This window comes from Stenella coeruleoalba (assembly GCF_951394435.1).
Source record: "Stenella coeruleoalba genome assembly, chromosome: 5".
NCBI lineage: Eukaryota > Metazoa > Chordata > Mammalia > Artiodactyla > Delphinidae > Stenella > Stenella coeruleoalba.
In genome coordinates, this window is record NC_137150.1 from 17,232,546 (window position 1) to 17,252,242 (window position 19,697).

General features: G+C 45.4%; 1 protein-coding gene across 4 annotated transcripts in view; it reads right to left on the reverse strand.

Moving 5' to 3' along the window:
• The window catches only part of MED12L (mediator complex subunit 12L), a 330,953-nt gene that overhangs the window by 235,684 nt on the left and 75,572 nt on the right, over positions 1-19,697 (reverse strand). For all 4 annotated transcript variants that reach the window (XM_079921179.1, XM_079921180.1, XM_079921177.1 and 1 more), the window contains 5 exons: positions 18,680-18,949; positions 15,485-15,634; positions 14,530-14,629; positions 14,075-14,211; positions 2,100-2,231 (listed from right to left, as the gene is read on the reverse strand). In XM_079921179.1, coding sequence (XP_079777305.1) covers positions 2,100-2,231; positions 14,075-14,211; positions 14,530-14,629; positions 15,485-15,634; positions 18,680-18,949 — 789 coding nt within the window. The remainder of the gene's footprint in view (positions 1-2,099; positions 2,232-14,074; positions 14,212-14,529; positions 14,630-15,484; positions 15,635-18,679; positions 18,950-19,697) is intronic.

Below are 19,697 nucleotides of genomic sequence, written 5' to 3' on the forward strand. Positions count from 1 at the left end.
CAATCAGAACCGCATTCTCTATTCTTTTTGATATTCCTTTGATTCTTCCCATTCTATTATATTTAGATATCATTTATTCAATCCATCCTCTCTTTATAAAGGTCAAATTTTGAAAATTGATTAATAGAAATCAATTATCTTAAACATTTCAGAGAGAATACATTTTTAGCTATGAATACATTTATACCTATTAAAATTACTGTCATCTATATGTGAACCTCTTCTGAGTGTGAGTGTGAGTGTGTGTGCGTGTGCATGAGTGCGTTAGTGTGTGTGACTATGCGTGTGTGTGTGTGAGTGGTAGGGGTGTGGGTGGTGTTCTGGGATACACAAGCGGGGAGGGGAAGACACAATAAAAACAATCCAGAAGGAGCAATGAAATTTGAGGAATTCAACTTTAGTTACTGAAGTTTCATCATTGCAATTCGCTGTAGAATATATTCTATTCATAAAGACGTAGGAAAAAAGCAATGCAACGCTTTTCCTAATTTGGCCATTGTAAAAGGGGCCATGTGGTTTACACCTTAGCATCAATATCCTTAAGCCCCAATTTCAACGACATGGCCTTTTGTATTTGGGGAACAGTGGTTTCCCAACAGAAGATGTCTAGGAAAATAGTCTTCCTATTTCATTTTTTAATACTGTCATGGGAAGCAGGTGTATTATCAGTAACACAACCCTGAACAGGGTGAGCAAGGCCCCTGTTGCCAAACTTACTCTCATAGGCGTTAAATAAGAAGGCAATAAGAGGGCACCAGGCATGAACTGAGAAGCCAATGAGGAAAGTAAAACAGAGCTGCCTGAGAAAGAGGGGCCGAGGGGTGGGTGCCGTTACCTGTACCTAAGGTGGGGATGGGGGAGCTTCCTGAGGAGGTGACACATGTTGAGCCAGGAATGCTAGACAGGAAGCGGCACCTCCGGAAACAGGAACGGCCGTGTAAAGAGCGGGGCACCGAGCGTGCCACCCGGGAGGAACAGCAACAGCAAAGGCCCCGGGCTTCCCGGGTGGCGCAGCGGTTGAGAGTCCGCCTGCCGATGCAGGGGATGCGGGTTCGTGCCCCGGTCCGGGAAGATCCCACATGCCGCGGAGCGGCTGGGCCCGTGAGCCATGGCCGCTGAGCCTGCGCGTCCGGAGCCTGTGCTCCGCAACGGGAGAGGCCACAGCAGTGGGAGGCCCGCGTACCGCCAAAAAAAAAAAAAAAGAGCAAAGGCCCCAAGAGAAACACGGGCATGGTGCGTGTGAGGACAGTGAAGACCAGAGGAGCTGGGGCTGTGTGCCACCCAGCGGAGGGAGGTCCCGGAGGAGGTGGGAAGGGCAGCTGCGGGGCTCCTGTGAGGCTCTGTGGGTCACGGGAAGGAACCGCTGGGAGTTTCAGGAAGGGGACAATGTGATCTGTGTCCATTTTGAAAAGGCGTCTCTGGCTGCTGGGGGGAGGATGGTGGGGAACACGGGAGGGAGGGAGACACTAGGCAGGAGGCCCTGCGGTCACAGCTGTCCAGGGGAGAGGTGACAAGGCTGGTCAGATCACACACATGCCTTCTCCAGAGCTGCCCCCGCCAGGCCCCACAGGCAGAAAGGAAGGCTCACTTGGAAGCTTTCCTTCAACAAAGCTAATGCTGACGAGGTTAGCTTTGCTTGTTCCCTTCTAATCTACTCCGGAGGTTTTAATTGGTCTCTCCTGGGGCCAGAACACAATCTCAAAAACGAATACAAATTGGCGTCTGTAACCTCACAGTCAGGACTGCCTCAAGAAAGTCTTTCTAGATCCACTACCCGTGTGTACATATACACAGATGTATATAATACCCAGTGCACAGACATCTGTGTATGTGTGTGTGCCTTAACCTCACAAAGGGAGATTTCCATTGTAAATCAGGTATTGAAGTTTCATTTTAAAGTAGTCCAGAATATAAATTATTGGCTTCATCGACTTAGAGGGATCCTACTATGGAGTCCTTATGTGAATTTGTATATTCTTCCTTTTCCCTTCAAAAGGGGAAAAAAAAAAAAAAGCATAATGAGAGTAAGAAACAGAATCCTGCCCAAAGCAGTATTTTTAAACAATGGCATCGACAAGGAGAAGGAAAACCCAACCTACCTCTGCCTCGATCTCCGCTTGCCTCTTCTCCAAGAGCTTTGCCACAGCCATGGCCCTGTGCTTGCCTGATCTCTTACAGCTCACGGCCCATTCGCACAGCAGCGTCACCACAGCTTCATCGCTGGGGGCAGCCTAACGACCAACAGAAATGGGTACCGGCCATGTCACATGAAACAGTCACCTGATGCACGAGACTTAGGCTGCAAGCCACAGAATATCTGAAGTTTGAAGCTTTCTTCTTACGTTGTTTTACATTTGTTTTAGAAATGTCCCCAAATCTATTTTAACTGAGGTATAAAGAGTAAAACGTCAGTCATCAGGAAGGAAATCACTTACTTAGAAGAGCTGAACCTGTGACAATTCCAAGAAAATTAAGAGTTTCCTTGTATATGCTTTCACTTACACAGGATCAGAAGCCAGCCCCATGGAGCCTCCAGAGCTCAGTTTCAAAGGAGATGGAAAAGGAGACTGACCACTGAATATCAAGGACAGCTGTTACAAAGCCCAGGTACTTCACTCCACTGCTGAGCCCCTTGGGTCCTCACTCACCGCCTCAGTCAACACATAATCCCAACGAGCCAGGCTAGCGGGTCTCCCAGTCCAAGGAGGAACTGGAAGGAACACACTGGAGGGGAGGCCGGGATGCTGATCAAAACTCACGGCCTTAGAGACAACAAGCATGAAGAGCGACAGCCACGCATAGAAAGGAACAAGAGTTACAAGCAGACCCAGTTAACAGAGGACGGTAGCCTGGATCTGGGGAGGGCTCAGCACTGCCACCAGAACTATCAGCTGTAGCTGGCGTGGTCTAGAGATGGGCACCACAGACTGAGGACCAGAAGAGTCAGACAAAGGTCACAGGGACCCAAGTGACATGAATTGTGGGGGGAGAGGGGGTGTAAGGAAGCAGGGGGGTCGTCCCTCTATACAATCGCCCCTTTCCCCGCAGAGGAGCTGTGCCAAACACTGAACATCAACTGCTCATTTTTAACATCTGCCCAGTTGTATAAACGCTATGGCCAAAAGAACCAGACAAGTGCCAGTACTGGCATTTATATGCTCTGCGAGACGCTCTTAACTTTTTAGAATCCCCCATGAGCTCAATTAAGGTTGTGATAGCTGGAGCACACTCTCAGGAAAAATACACATATACACACATGCACTTTAGCACAACACTTCGGAAGGTGTGAGGACTCTGAGAAGACATCCAAGAATCCCTGATCAGCTTTTAGATACCAGCAGACAATTCAGATCATGAAAATCAGTCTATTCCAAGATTTTTACCCATCCTGCCCTAAGTTCGGTTAAACACATGCTGACTTAAAGAAATGTTATCTGGGGCAGATATCTCAAAAGGAGCTCTGAGCCTCTTAATTTGAAACCAAGAGAAATAATTCAATTACAATGTATAAAGGTTGAACATAACATTTAAAAAAGAAAGCAGGGCTCCCCTGGTGGTGCAGTGGTTGAGAGTTCGCCTGCCGATGCAGGGGACGCAGGTTCGTGCCCCGGTCCGGGAGGATCCCACATGCCGCGGAGCGGCTGGGCCCGTGAGCCATGGCCGTGGAACCTGCGCGTCCGGAGCCTGTGCTCCGCAACGGAGAGGCCACAGCGGTGGGAGGGCCGCGTACCGCAAAAAAAAAAAAAAAAAAAAAAAATCACTCTATCAGGTACTCATTACATGCACTGCTCTCTGCTCAGTCTTGTGAAATATTTTGGATGATAAAGAAACTAGCCCTGACCAAACGAAATTGTTTCTATTCTGATCAAATATCGATTTTCAGAACAGGTTTTCTGCAATATATATTGCTTATTCTAGTCATTACTAAAGTCTTAGCACTTTTAACTGGCCAAAGCAGACAAAACAAAAAATGGGAAGTATCAATACTTGACCTTAAATGTAAACCTTTCAGTCGCCTCTAATGAAAATTTAAAATAAAAAATAACTTGGTATGGGCTTAATCACTCTCAAAATCACTAACAGAGATAACAATGGCAAATTTTCAGGTGCTAGTAACAAAGAGAATTAACATCTATTATTGTTTACTCAGTTTACAGTCAGACACTACGATGTGTTTCCAGAATTATTCCTTTTAATCTTCACTACCTATGAGCTAGCTATTATGATTATCCTCATTTTACAAATAAGGAAACCAAGGCATAGAGATGTTAAATAACTTGCCCAAGATCACTCAACTAATTAACGGAACTCTTGCCACAAGATACATCTTGGGAAATGAACTAAATAAGTAGAGCTACACTGTGTTCAAAGAACCTGGAAGGTGATCTTGACCCTCCCCCAGGGTACACGATGGCCCCGAGCTTCTCTTTGCTCTTCTGCCTCTACTCTGGGTGCTCAGAACATCAAAGTATTCTCCCTTGTGCAGTAATATTTATTTCCATGTAATATGCATCTTTCACGACATAGCTTCATGGCTACTGGCTTTAAATATCCATTAGGAAAGGGAAACACACCACTCAACTATTAAAGAAAAGTGCTTCATCTTCCCAAACACCACAAGCCAGAGTTGGAGTCTTCATGGGCAGTAACGGACAGCTTTTCATACTGGTACTTTGACAAATAGTAAGAAGTTGTTGAAAATACACAGCACGCACCCCCCTAGCCTCTAACTACACACAGGCAAATGGATAAACAAGAACAGGAGAGAGACAGAGAGTCATGACACATAAAGTTAAGGTCAGAGAAAAAGCACCAAACTAGGGGGTCAAGAATGTGGGGTCGGGCTTCCCTGGTGGCGCAGTGGTTAAGAATCTGCCTGCCAATGCAGGGGACACGGGTTCGAGCCCTCGTCCGGGAAGATCCCACATGCCGCAGAGCAACTAAGCCTGTGCGCCACAACTACTGAGCCTGCGCTCTACAGCCCATGAGCCACAACTACTGAAGCCCGCGCTCCACAACAAGAGAAGCCACTGCAATGAGAAGCCCACTCACCGCAACGAAGAGTAGCCCCCGCTCGCCACAACTAGAGAAAGCCCACGCGCAGCAACGAAGACCCAACGCAGCCATAAATAAATAAACTAAAAAAAAAAAAAGCAATGTGAGGTCTAGCCCTGACAGAAATTAAAATGTAATCATGGCAATAATAATATTAACAACTGTAAATCTTCAACCACAGTGATAGCAGTAGTAGTAACCAAAAATATTTACTGAGCAGATAACTGGGTGTTTTACATACATCATCTCTAATCTCAACAACAAACTTTAAGGAGGTGCTGTGATTCCCATTTTACAGGTGAGAAAACTAAGGTTCAGAAGTTCAGTAAGATGGCCCAGGGCACAGAGGTCAAAAGTAGCAGGACCGGGATACCTAATTTTTTCTGTTGTTCCCATCATGGGTGAATCAAGATCAGTGGAAGCACAAGGAACATCATGATTACATGGAAGTCTCCCAAGGGGCTCACATGCACCCCAGGAAGCCTGCCTCCCAGCCCACTGCAACCAACCACTGCTCCCCGCTGTTCTGGCCCTGACTTGCACCTCTCTAGGGATGACCCAGACCTCTAACCTAATTGACATGCAGAAAATGAAACCACAGGAGTGAATTACCAAAGATTTCATTCCTCCTCTGACACTTGCTAGATCAGATGCTTGTACAAGGCAGGGATCTGCCTTTTCCATGGTTTTATTTTCAGTATCTACCACAGTGCCTGGCACATAGTAGATTCAATAGATATCATTAATCAAAGAGTGAAAGCAATAATACAGTGTTACATGAAACCAAAGGTAAAAACAAGGTGGATGGTGGAGGGGTGGGGATGGGATTTACGATTTGTTCCCCTCCGCTGACACACACATGCACTTACTTAATATGGAAAAATAGGGGACTTCCCTGGTGGCGCAGTGGTTAAGAATCCACCTGCCAATGCAGGGGACACGGGTTTGAGCCCTGGTCTGGGAAGATCCCACATGCCCACGGAGTAACTAAGCCCGTGCGCCACAACTACTGAACCTGTGCTCTAGAGCCTGTGAGCCACAACTACTGAGCCCGTATGCCACAACTACTGAAGCCCTAGAGCTTCAGTAGAGCCCGTGCTCCACAACAAGAGAAGCCACCGCAATGAGAAGCCTGCGCACCACAGCGAAGAGTAACCCCCGATCACCACAACTAGAGAGAGCCCACACACAGCAACGAAGACCCAACGCAGCCCAAGATAGATAGATAAATAAATAAACTTATTCATTTAAAAATAGGAAAAATAGGGCTTCCCTGGTGGTGCAGTGGTTGAGAGTCCGCCTGCCGATGCAGGGGACACGGGTTCATGCCCCGGTCCGGGAAGATCCCACATGCCGCGGAGCGGCTGGGCCCGTGAGCCATGGCCGCTGAGCCTGCGCGTCCAGAGCCTGTGCTCCGCAACAGGAGAGGCCACAACAGTAAGAGGCCAGTGTACCACAAAAAAAACAAAATACAAAAAAACAACAACAAAAAAAAGGAAAAATAATTGATTTAATCTAACGGTTGATTAAGTATAAAACACTAGAAACGTTCCCATTCCTAACTTAATGAGTCACGGATGGATGCTGGCCACAAAACCTTTATTTAGCATCATTCTGAAGGACTGAGCCAGTGGAAAGAAACATAAATACTTGAATGGATATGGCAAGATTACTACAGTGTGCCTAAAATGATCCTCTCCTCCCAGCAACCCAAAGAATTGAAAAACATCATGACTAGAAGAAAACAGACAACTAAAAAGTGATGAAAATACTAAGTAGTCATGAAAAAAAAAAAAAAAAAAAACCCTGCAGAATATTTTGTAGGAAGCAATCCCATTTATGTCCCCCAACCTAGGTGTTAAGTGTTCACATACAAGTACATAAATGCCCGGGAAAGTATGCAAAGGATATAGACCAAAATGCACTGTGGTTACTGCTTGTGTATACAACAAGTGTCTGTTATACGGTCTGCCCTGCTCTAATGCTTTCACAACAATCCTATGATTGTTGAGCAAACTGAGGCCAAAGGTTAAATAACTGGTTAAATATCGCAAAGATACTAGGTCACAGACCCAAGAGTCAAATCTAAGCTATCTGCCACCACGGCGGGGACGCATGCCAAAATGCCCCCCCTTCTGGGCAGAGGGGTGGGACAGCGGGTCCAAGTCGCAGGCTGAAAGGGACTTCTTGATACCAAAAATGTATTCATGTACTATGTGCATAGAAATCACAAGAAGAGCGCTCGCTTCAGCAGCATGTATATACGTATATGTATATGTATAGCTGATTCACTTTGTTATACGCAGAAACTAACACACCATTGTAAAGCAATTATACTCCAATAAAGATGTTAAAAAAAAAAAAAAAGAAATCACAAGAAGAAATAACTTCTATAATGAAAACAAGTGAGAGAGGATGGATGGACCCAAAATTCAAAAACCAGTGAGATCCTTCAACTACCAGCACTGTCATCTGGCCTCATGAACGTGGGACCCACCCATTGTGGCAAAATACTAAAATCATTAACTCCGCTGCAAATCATCATCATTAATGGTGCGACCTATATCTATAATGAAGATATTCCAAATGCAAAGCCAGATTCTCATCATAAGGGGGATTTGTTACATTCTTCTTTCCTAGGAGAGGGCGGGCAGAAACTATTTAAATAGATTAAGTCTAATTCATTTCTTATTCAATCGCTCAGTAACCTAATGATCTCTAGAAACTAACCACGGGTCAATTCTTTAACAAACGAAGAAGGAAAAATAATTGGCAACTACATCTGAGAAGCAGGTTTCCTTCAGAAATTCAGAAGGTACTTGGTGAGGTTGTTTGCTATTTTAAAATAAGAAATTTCTTAATACACATTATAAAACAGTACCATAAAAGGGATGGGGAAAAAAATCAGTGACTCATTACTGTAAGCAACAGCAAACAAAAAGGACTTGAAATCAGATACTGAATAAAGCTCTTCAATAGCTTTTTAATCTGAGACTAAAAGGACATGTTTACAAATGTAATTAATCACTCTTAGTCAACATTAAACAAAATGGTCATATCTGGACAAAAACATTATTCATATTACAGCACCAATAAATAATATGGGATAAGACATAGAGCAGTGATATTAGCAAGTCACACGGTTTGCAACCTGAAGCACATTATGGCGATCTGGATGAATTTCAAGAATTGCGTAAGGTAACAATTGGTCTGAACTGCTAACAGAGCGTAAGCCTGTTGTACACAGTCAGGAACAGTATTTCTAACAGTCAGAATCACCATATGAGGCAATGAGCCTAATAAGATTATTAACCACACACTCAGAAGATTTATTATTTAAATATAAATACGCATTCATTTTTTAAAAATCTTTATACATATGAATGTTTCCATGCGTCCATTTCCAAAAGATATTTGAGACAGCTGATTTTTGATGAGGGAAAGGGCAGTTTCCTGGTCTCACAACCTTAGAATCAATGTTGCTAGTCTTTAGGCCTTTGTGACATCTGAGAAACAAAACATGCACCATGAAAGCAAAAAAGACTTCCTTTTTTTTTTTTCTTTTTAATGCAGCAGTTAAAAATAGTACAAACAACTCCAAGTTCTGAGAAGACAGGAGGAAGATAAGAAAATTAAAACAACTGCTGAGTATTTAAATCAACTGTCATTAATTTGCCCTCTGCCAAAAAATTAATTTGCTATCCCTCACTTAAATCAACATCTAAATAATAACATGAATAAAGAAAATAGTTTTGAGAAATACATAACTGCATGATAACAGCAGTCATTTATGAGATGAATTAGCGTCACAAAGTAAATCCCTCCAAGTCCATAAAAAGTGCCATGTCTCTCAAACTGAAACTAATCAAAACACTAGACTTAATTTCCAAAAGTCATCACTGTATGGTACAATAAACTTTACTGCTTTCCTCTTGCGACGAATGAAAGAAATATACAGATGAGAAGAAGGGAAACATAAATTTCTAAAACGTGTTGCTAGGTTCAAATCACTTGACATCCAAAGTTGCCCAGCCAAGAACAGAACAATTGGCATTTACTAGGCGTTTACCATGTGCCACCATATGAAGTGGATTCTATTAGTAAGAGAGAATGACACTGAGGGAGGTTAAGTAACCAGTCTGGGGCCCCATCCAGCTACTCTACAACAAAGCCAGGATCCAAATCCTGGTCTGAACTGGCCTCAAGGTTGTGATATCCTACAAAGGCCAGATTTCTCAACTTGAAGATTTTCTAAGGTAAATACCACATTAAAATTGCCACACTTTTAAAAATCAGTTAGAGGTTATTACTGCAAATCAGTATGCCCACATCAATGTGGAACCTGTTCACGGCAATTATAAAGGGTTTTCCCTCCTTTTTCCAAAGTTACATCTGACACTTGTTTGTTCAGCTGCAGGTACCTAAAATAAAACGACTTTTGAAAGAAGCAGCACAAAAAATAGAATGCACTAGTCAAGGATGTTGTTCCGGAACCATTTAGGACTCCAATCCCTGTTCGCCCACCAAAGAGTCGGGTATGAGCTTAGGCGATTTACTCAACCTCTCTAAGCCTTGATTTCCTCATCTGTAAAATAGAAGAATAAAAAAAAAAAAATTTTTTTTTTAAGCATGTGTCTCATCAGCCATGGAAAATTTCTAACAACAGGGCCTAGCGGCAAAGAAGTACTCACGAAAAGGCTGAAGAAGGAAAAACAACACACAAACACACCGAGAGGCCCACCCCATCTAAACGGGTTCATTACCGGCCCCCCTCGATAACAGCCCAGTCTAGGTGTCTGGACACACCACTCTCTCCCACAGCTATATGAATACAACTGCCCTGGTACTAATGGATTTAGTTTAAGAAAGAAGAAAACAGTAACTGCAAAAGATGAGCAACGCTCTCCCTTTGGGTGTCCAGCAGGAAAGCGCGTAACTTCTGAGGCACAATAAGCTCCGGCTGGGCCACGATCAAGACTCACGATAACTGTTGTAACACTTCAGCACACGGCACCTTAACGGGGAGCCATACCTGCGTGTTTTCCTAGTTCGCTTGACTTTTGGCCTCATCTGACCCTCCTATCTTGAGTCCCGGTTTTAAAAAGTGACTTTTTCTTAAACAACATTTAAAAAAAAAAGGGGGGGGGCTTCCCTGGTGGCGCAGTGGTTGGGAGTCCGCCTGCTGATGCGAGGGACGCGGGTTCGTGCCCCGGTCCGGGAAGATCCCACATACCGCGGAGCGGCTGGGCCCGTGAGCCATGGCCACTGAGCCTGCGCGTCCGGAGCCTGTGCTCCACAGCGGGAGAGGCCGCAGCAGTGAGAGGCCCGCGTACCGCAAAAAAAAAAAACACAAAAACACCCGAAGCATTGAAACGAGCGCGATCTCTCTGACAACATGGTACTCAGCCACCTCACCAGGGCGAGTCAACCCCACCCAACTGCTTCCCCACTGAGGGCAGAGCCTTCGTGAAAATCCGAGGACGTAAAAAGCCTGATAGATCCAGGCTGTGCTTTATGGATTAAGCAGACTGTGCAACGGGTAGAGTTGTGTGTGTGTGTCTGTCTGTCTGTCTGTGTCTGTCTGTCTGTCTGTCTGTCTGTCTCTCTCTCTCTCTCTCTCTCTCTCTCTCTCTCTCTCTCTCTCTCGGAAGTCCCAAGGGATCATATTCCTTCCATCTGTCTTTCATGGTCTCCCTAAATCCATCACTCAGGAAGGACAGCAGCTAGTGTTTACAGAGTACCCGTTTACAGGCTATAAATATTGAAATGTTTCATCCATATGGTTTCGTGCCATTTTCCCGTCACCAGCAGACAGAATGCCCAGTTTACGAATGGAGAGACCGAGACTCATCAAGCTAAGTGAACTGTCCGTGATGCCACCAGATCCACGCACTGACCTGCTGACTCGCCAGCTGAGAGCTCTCCTGTCAGCCGCCCACCCACCTGCAGCTGCGCGTACCTCTTGTGCGTCTGAACCTGAACCACCGGTAAAACCCACAGACTGAACAGACCTCGTCACGGCCCTCACCCCGAGCCTTCCCAGCCAAATCTTTCAGAGGGGTTGCCGCTTCCTGCCCACAGTCCCAGCAGCCTTTTTACGAGCACCCAAAAACACCAATTAAACATCTCCCGAGGGCTTGCTGGGCCTTGGCGCGGTGCCTGGAGGCTGGTGGCGTGCCGGTGACCAGGAGGAAGCTGCCCTGGGGCTGTGCAGCCCTCGGCTCACAGGAAGGGACACGGAACAAAGCACAGCCGTGACAGAAAAGACACGGAGCTTCTGCCTTGTGGGTAGAGGCCTGCAGCCGCACTGCTGCGGAGCCGGCCCGGACCAGAGCTGAAACAAGGCCTGTTCTGGACTCTCCATTCGAAAACGCCCACGTGAACTCATCACACCTGTCCAGGGAGCTAGATTTAACAGCAGGGGAAGAGCAAATGCGTATCTGCCGCTGTTCCGACCAGCTTCGGCCCCTGCAGCTGGTTTGGCCTTGTCATTACTCAGGAGAAAGTCTGCTTCCTCGGGCACCACAGAGAGAAGGGAAAAGGCCTCCTTTTGACTCTCCCTTCTATCCATGTCCTCAGGGCACCCCAAGACGCAGCTGCAGCTGCTTCTGCCCCCAAGCCCGACACAAACGAGGGGAGAAGCCGCGCGGAAGGAAGCGGTCTGGGGGCTCTGGAAGTTGAAGGGGGCACCTCCCGACCCTGCTGCCCAGAGGTGAGGTCGGCAACGCCACCCCTGCCTGTGGGTCACACGTGACAGACTCAGGCAGGGCTTGGAATCAGGAGGTCCTCACGGCCCCAAAGTAACCCCCTCGCGTGGGTATCGGGCTCCTCCACCTCTAGCATGCACAGCACAAGTGGTTCTAAGACACTGAACAGGAAGCCACCTGAGTCAGTGTTGCATAAAACACGTAGCAGGAACTGGAACGTGACAGGCAGCTGAGCAAACACGGCCCACAAGACATACGGCTTGGCCGGCAGAGTGGTTTAAGATTGGGAGAGTTTACATACAGATCTCCACATCCAGGTTCTCCCAAAACACGGGGCAATCAGGCAACAGCGTGTCTACAAGACCAAGCAGAAGCCGAGACAGGCTGCCCTGTTCAGAAAGGACAGCCCCTTTCCCGGCCACCTGGGCTCAGCAGCCCACCACACCTCTCGCTACACTGAATGGAAAGCCACGGAGCGCTAATCTAGAATAAGTAAACGTTAGGGATTTGGGTAAAACTCCCACCAGGGAACCATGCCGTCCTGACTCAGCACTAGGTTAGAGACCTCAGCGATCCAAAAGGACACCTGGAATTTCAGGTGTCCCTGCTGTCCTTCCAGACAGCTCACCTCTATGCATTAAAAAAAAATCTTAGTACTGCTGAGGCCTTTCAGCTAAGAAAAAGTCTTTATTACAAATAGAGAGACTTTCCGGTCTCTGTCCCAAAAGGACACAGCAACACTCTAACCTGCCTCAGTAAGCAGAGAATTAGGTAGACTTATCATCAGTGCGCTCTACAGGGATACTGAGGCATCTCTACTGAGACTTACTCACAAGGAGTTAGAAAACACACCCGGTCTGTACCTCACTCTCAACATCCTGACCTCCTACCTGGCATCAACGGTCTCAAACCTTATCTTTGAGATGCAAGGTGCTGACTTACAATTTATTTTAAAAAGAAGAATAGCCTGGAACAAATTCACATCAGGTTCACATGAAGGTAGGATAAGGAAAGGTTTTTGGTTGTTGTTTTATCTCTTCTTTCCACCTATGCGTTCTCAGAGGCGAGTATGAAAATCAAAGATATTTATAATCAGTTAACTATACAGTGTTCCTTCATACGGCACAGGGAAATACAGCCATTATTTTGTAATAACTTTAAATAGAGTATAATGCATAAAAATACTGAATCACTATACTGTATACCTGAGTCTAATATTGTAAATCAACTATACTTCAAACAATTAAGTTAAATTAAGTGTTCCTTCAAGATGGGTACCATGTGTTAAAACTTACCTCTGCATTCCTGATGCCTCCACAACTTGGATATACCATACATGCTTTCCATTGTAAAAGGAAGGGAAAATTTTTATTTCTCCCAAGATAAGGTTGAGAAAACATTACTGAAAATTCTGTCTTAATAGAGCAGTTCAGTAATGAGACACTGCTAGGAAAGCATAAAATAAAAATTGTCTGTGATGCTTAATTTTATGTGTCAACTTGGCTAGGCTATGGTTCCCAGTTTTCTGGTCAAACTCCAGTCTAGATGGTACTGTGAAGGTTTTTTTTTTTTTTTTAATAAAACATGAATAACGTTTAAATCAGTAAACTCTGAGTAAAGCAGATTATCCTCCATAATGTGGGTGGGCCTCATCTAATCAGTTGAAGGCCTTAAGAGAAAAAAAAGAAAGAAAAGGTTCCCTGGGTCTCCAGCCTACTGGCCTACCCTGCACATTTCAGACTTGTCAACCCCTACAATCACGTGAGCCAATTCCTTAAAATAAATAAACTTCTCCCTTGCTTTTATATTTTATATATATATATATATATATATATATATATACACACACACATATAAATATAATTTTCCCCCTATTGTTTCTGTTTCTCTGGAGAATCCTGTCTAAATAACTGTCTACAGATTTTTCAAAGACCGTGACCGCAAGGATTCATTCACTGCTGACATGCTAAATATTAGAACACATTCCCCTTAAATTAAAACCAAACCATTATATAAAATCCAATCACTAGATGAAGGATATTCTGCTAAAACTAAAATGATGGGGAGTGATGATAAAAGGGCTGAGAAAAATCTTTTCCACCAATATACTTAGATAGACCAGCCCAGCGGACAGTTCATTTTAATAATGGTGAGTTATTGTGGTCCAACAATAGAATGATTTCAGGGTGTAGACGCCTTCCTAAGATATTACACTTCACAGAAAAGGCTTTGCCAGAATTCAGTGAATAAAAAAGAAGAAAATATGCTAAGAAAATAAAAGGTGAAAAGAAGAAAAGAAATATTAACTCTACCTCTTGGTTATCCTTGTTTTGGTTCGCCCAGAAAATCTTATGATAAAGTGTCTCCATTGAATTGCTGGAATCCGTTCGGTCAAAGCAGTGTCGATCCAACACCTCCAACGTGTGCAAAACCCGACTAATGGTCACCCCTAGGTGCAGAAATTAAGCATGCAGTTAAGAAGGGCCAAACAAAGCCAGAGTAGCACAGTACAAAGTCATCATCAGGCGGGACAAAGGGAATTTTAAGACATTATCATTCTCAGCATAAAAGGATTGCCAACAAAATCAAACCTGACATTCTAGACAGCCCGGATCTAGAGGGCACAGACTGGAGAACGTCCTCAAAATGCACTAGGGGCTACGTCCAAGAGCGTCCTTATTCAGAACGAGGACTGATTTTCAAGAATGAGAGACACGGCAAAAAGTCCAGCGTTCCAAAGCGCTCCTTCTTCTGTGGTGTTCTGTACCTGCTGTTGACTCTTGGCACTTGTCAAAAGACCACCGAACTTCCACTGCACGGCCTCTTTGTTTGATCTGCTGTTCTACCTCATAAATCCTGGCCCGAACCTGAAAGATAATCACTTCTAATTAACTTGTGCTTGGAAAGCCCCAATGGCTGTCTAAATCATGTCAGGTTTTTCCACACGAGCAGAACATCCTCCAGTGAGCTACAACCTCAACTGCACTGTAGGAGTGCCTACACTGCACTCCTGTGTAGTGCCTGCTGCCCGAGAAGTGCATTTTAAAATTTACAAGTGCTGATTCAATGCCAGTTTTCGATAATAAATACCCGCAAAAATACATGCTTGCCAAAAAAATCTTTACAAGTGAAATATTTTCAGGACATCAAGACAGAAAGGTAAAAGCTCTAAAATACCATCTCTGGGCCATCTTCTGTGCATGAAAGCAACTAGCCACGCTTTATTAATTGAAGAAAACTGCTTGGTTTAACAAAAAAAACAAAAAACAAAAAAAACAGAGCTCTTGTTTAAGTATTTGTCATGGTCCTGTGGTTCAAGTTTCTTCAGTCTCTGAACCCAATAACCCAGCACTAATAAAAACATATAATAGTTACGAAATACCCAGACTCCTAACTCTATAGTGTATGACTACAGTAATATATAGACTACTAACTCGGGAGGTCGCGGTCATGTACGGTCTCACCACCGTAATTACTGTCCGGGGGGCAGAGCTGTCCACAAGAACAGCCCAGCAAGAGGGTGAGAAGAAAAGGAGCAACGTGACAAACTTCTGCAGTTCAGAGAGGCTACTGACTTCCCCGAGGTCCCCTGGAGAGATGGCGGCAGAGCTGGGAACGGCCCCCAAGAACCTGAGTGTGCTGCAATCCAGGCTTAGCCCACTGTGCTGTGATGCCTCCCAAGAATGAAAACACCCAACAAACCACTGGAACAGCAAGTCTACCTGCTGGTTGAAGGCCGTGTTCCCGCCCGGCATGGGGAGGCTGGAGGGGGCCACCTGCAGCAGATCCAGGGGCGAGCCCGGGTTCGCACTCTTACTGTCATTTGTGGAGTAGTTCCACACCAAGGCACTTGGGCAACAGAGAGTAACAGTCTGGAAATAAAGCAGGAAAATCCAGACGTTTAGAGGAAGGAGAAGAGTATCACAACAGCTTAAGGGTCATAAGCAAATTACAGTTTCCAACCAGTGAGTTTAAAATATGAACGTCTTACCCCATTCTCAACGTTTCAAGGGATGAGACAAAAAACTAAGATAGAATTATTCTTTTGAATAGGAGGAAATACACCTATTGAGAAATTAAGGAATGTTATCATCTACAACCTGGGAAACTTAATAAAAATGCAATAATTGTCATTTTAAAACTGTCATTTCAATTTATGTCGTGCAATTTAAAAAATGAAATGGAATCAGAATATGTAATTTCTAAGGTTGTAAAAGCTAAAAAGATTTTTTTTTTTTAAAATCTCTCAAATAACGGCCTCTTAAGTGCTGGGCAGGCAGTAAAGCTGGATGGGGGGGGCGGGTGGCAAACTTCTTCTATAAAAAGCCAGTTAGTGAATGTTTTAAACCTTCCAGGCTACCTATAATCCCCGTCACATACTCTTCCTTTTTGTTTCAGTAATGCACTGAAATGTAAAACCTATTCTTAGTACATAGGCTGGACTTGGCCTACAGCTTGTAGCTTGCCTACCCCAACCTTGGACCCCTGTAGACACTTTTCACTCAACCTCGCTTGCGCTTTCTACGACCATCTTACTTATACATCACAACAACCTCACGAGGTAGGGAGTGGTGCTCCCCAACTGGACCAAAGAGGCATATGAGCCACAGAGGACGTGAGCAGCCGGCCCGAGGCGACTTCAGCACACAGGCCTGGAATCACTATGCTAATCCCACTGCCTCCTAACTGTGGATTAAATAGTACAGCTCCTATTGAATTAAGCACTCACTCTGTGCTGAACACTGTCCCGGAAACGACAGTGTTAAGAACTGTCTCCATCCGCCATCCACACACGGGAAAACAGAGCCTCGAGGTTAAAGTTACTAAGTGGCAGAGAAAAGGCTAGAATCAGGACTGTAATGATTCTGAAGAAGATGCCTTCACCACGAGGCTACCGTGCCGCTCAACCACAAACTGCACCCGCCTAGAGAATGAGCGCAATAGTTCTTTTCTAAAATGCAAACTTCATTATTAAAAAACTAGAATCTGAGGCCAAGGAGACATCTTCGTGGAAGCCAGATGGCAGATGTGAATAACGTCAGTCCCTGACCCCCACCAGTGCATCTGTCTCCGCTGGCCCACACCCTGATCTCCTCCGTCCCATCCGTGAGGGTGTGGGGTTCTCGTCTCCTGTCCACGAGGGAGCCCTTCCCTGTGCTCTTAATTCCGAAGCCGCCAATATCCAGGGCACTGGTCCATCAAACACCCACCCCTCTGCTCCTAATCTTAGACTCGCTCTTTACCAGTTTGCCCTTAGCTTAGGAATACGTTCAAGTCTGTCCATAAAAAAACAATTTTTTAAAAAAAATCTCCACTCACCTAGCAGGAACCTCGATCTCTTCCCTTTATAGGCACGATTCTCAAAAGAAGAGGGATCTTTTTTTTCTCCTCATTCTCCATCGTTCCTCAACCCACCTGAATATGGTTCCTCACCCACCATTCACTGACCATCAGTGACCACCACGTTGTCAACGACAGTCTCAGCCATCTTCTTATCAGACATCCCCAACCCACCGGCCACTGCCCACTACTCACTCCTTCTGGCAACTTTCTGCAGTACCTAGAGAGGCAGTTCGGCATGGTGGTTAAGAGTGTGGACTCTGGGTCCAGGCTGGGTGTGATTTCCAGCTTCGCCACTTACTTGCTGTGTGACCTATGCCACCATTTCATTATTCCTGTTACGGGAGTAATATTGGCTCCTTTCCCATAGGACAGCTCTGAGAACTAAATGACACAATCTATGCTACAACTCAGAACAGTGCCTAAAACATAATAAATGCTATTAATATCATTACAGTTGAATTATGACAATATTATTCTCATCATCTTTGTTTATAGCAATACTCTCCCCACCGTTCTTCTCTCTCCAGTCTGGCCACACTTTCCTGGTCACCTCTGTGAGCTTCCCCTCTGCTACCTCTTAACCACGTGTGCCGCTCGGGTCCACAGGTCGTCCCTCACTACCAACTCTTTAGGTAATCGCCCCCCTCTTGGGGTCCTGACCAGCCGAGTGGCCCTGAGTGACCCAAATCCACACACCTGGCCCTGTCTGCCCGCGTCTTCAGAATCAGACATGTAACCACCTCTTGACCATAACCACTTGGAGATCACAAGGGATAAGACAGTCCAAAACTGAGCTTACCTCGGATCGTCCTAACTTACTTTTTGCCTTGTCTCTCTCTCCCCCACCTCCCCACTCCCACAGATCTTCCCTCTACTGTGGCCAAAACAATCTAACCAACCACACAGCTGACCACGTCACTCCCCACATAAAACCCTCCAATGACATCCTAATCAGAAGGCACAGGGGGTCTTCTACACCCTGACCCCCAACAGATTTCACACTTCAGGTATTCTGTTCAGACCAACCTGCACACAAGATGACTGATCAACCCTCTGGGCCTTTTCCCACGCTGTCCTTCTGCCAGGAACACTTTAAACCCATATTATAAGCACTGGTCAGGATCACTTCCTTCAGAAAACCTCCCCGAATTCTAGGTTGGCCTAGAAGTTCCACTTCTCAACTCAGCCCCCTGAACATCCCTCCACCAACCAGTTCCTTGTCACAGAACATGGAAACTGCCCTTGTATGAGCCTGTCTGTTTCCGGACAAAACAGTAAACTCTACCAGAGTAGAGGCCGTGACTCCGTAGCCAGTCCTGTCCCAAAGCCCCTGAGTAAAGAGCAGGACACATTAGGAGCCCGAGGAATGTGACCTGTGTGCTCCTAGAGCTACGACAAGGCTGCATCTCACACCTGGTGGCAACAGCCCAGCTGCCGACATGCTACTAGATGTTCAAGCAGTGCTGCCTGGCAGCTGAACAGAGCCTGGTCAGCCTTTTGGATCTTAAAGACTCCCAACTCCGTTGTTTCCTGGACTGAATGTTAACATAAAACAGGAAGGGCCAAGGACTTACCTGCAACATACAACTAAGTCCATAAACCAGGGGGCCGTGCTGTGCACAGGAGAGAAAGTCGGAGAAGGCCAGCTGCACGGGGCTCATGCCGGGGCCGGGGGGGCCGGGACTGGGGGCCCCGATGCCCGAGCTGTTTGGTCCTATCATCATGTGGGGCGAGTGGGCGGCAAGGAGGTTGGGGCCATCGCTAAGCAGCAACGCAAGACGCCGGGCACAGAAGTAGGCAAGGCGGCGGGACAGGTAGGCCGACTGGACAAACTCATCTGAATACTGGGGAGCACAAGGACACCAGACTTCAGTCACGTCCTAGGCTACTGGGTGAGACAGCTATCGTCATACAGGCTTTTCTTCATTAAAGACAAACAAACAAACAAACAAAACCCTTCCAAAGTGCTACATAGACTGGCGCTGTCCAACAGAAATATAACGCAAGCCACATATGTAATTTTAAGTTAAATTTAAAATTTTAATGGCTAGTAGCCATTAAAAAAAAAAAATCACAGAATGATGTATTTTATTCAGCCCAATATACCTAAATCGAAAATGCTATCATTTCAACACAGAAAGTATTAGTGAGATATTATATACTCCTTTTTCCATACCAAGTCAGAAGCCTCGTGCGCACTTTAAATCAAGAGCACGTCACAACGTGAACTTGTCACATTGTCAAGGGCTCACGAGCCACGTCTGGCTAGCGGCTACTAGAGTGGACAGCACAGATACGGATGTCTCAGGGAGGACACAGGGCACTAGTACGGTGTGGTCTCTGGGAGGGTACTGGGTGAGAGAGAGAATGACTTCTCAACTCGATACTCTTTCATATTGCTGGAATTGTCAAATGCATGAACTACCTTTCCAAGAAATTTTTTTTAAATAAATTTCATCCAGATAGCCTAAAGTTTAACAGATCTTAGGCCAATCATGAAAATAGGAAGTTCCCACCCCCAGTGGCTCAAAGAATATCAAAAGAATGTAGAAGATCCTCTGTATCCTTACAAAGAGACGATCTGTTTTGTTT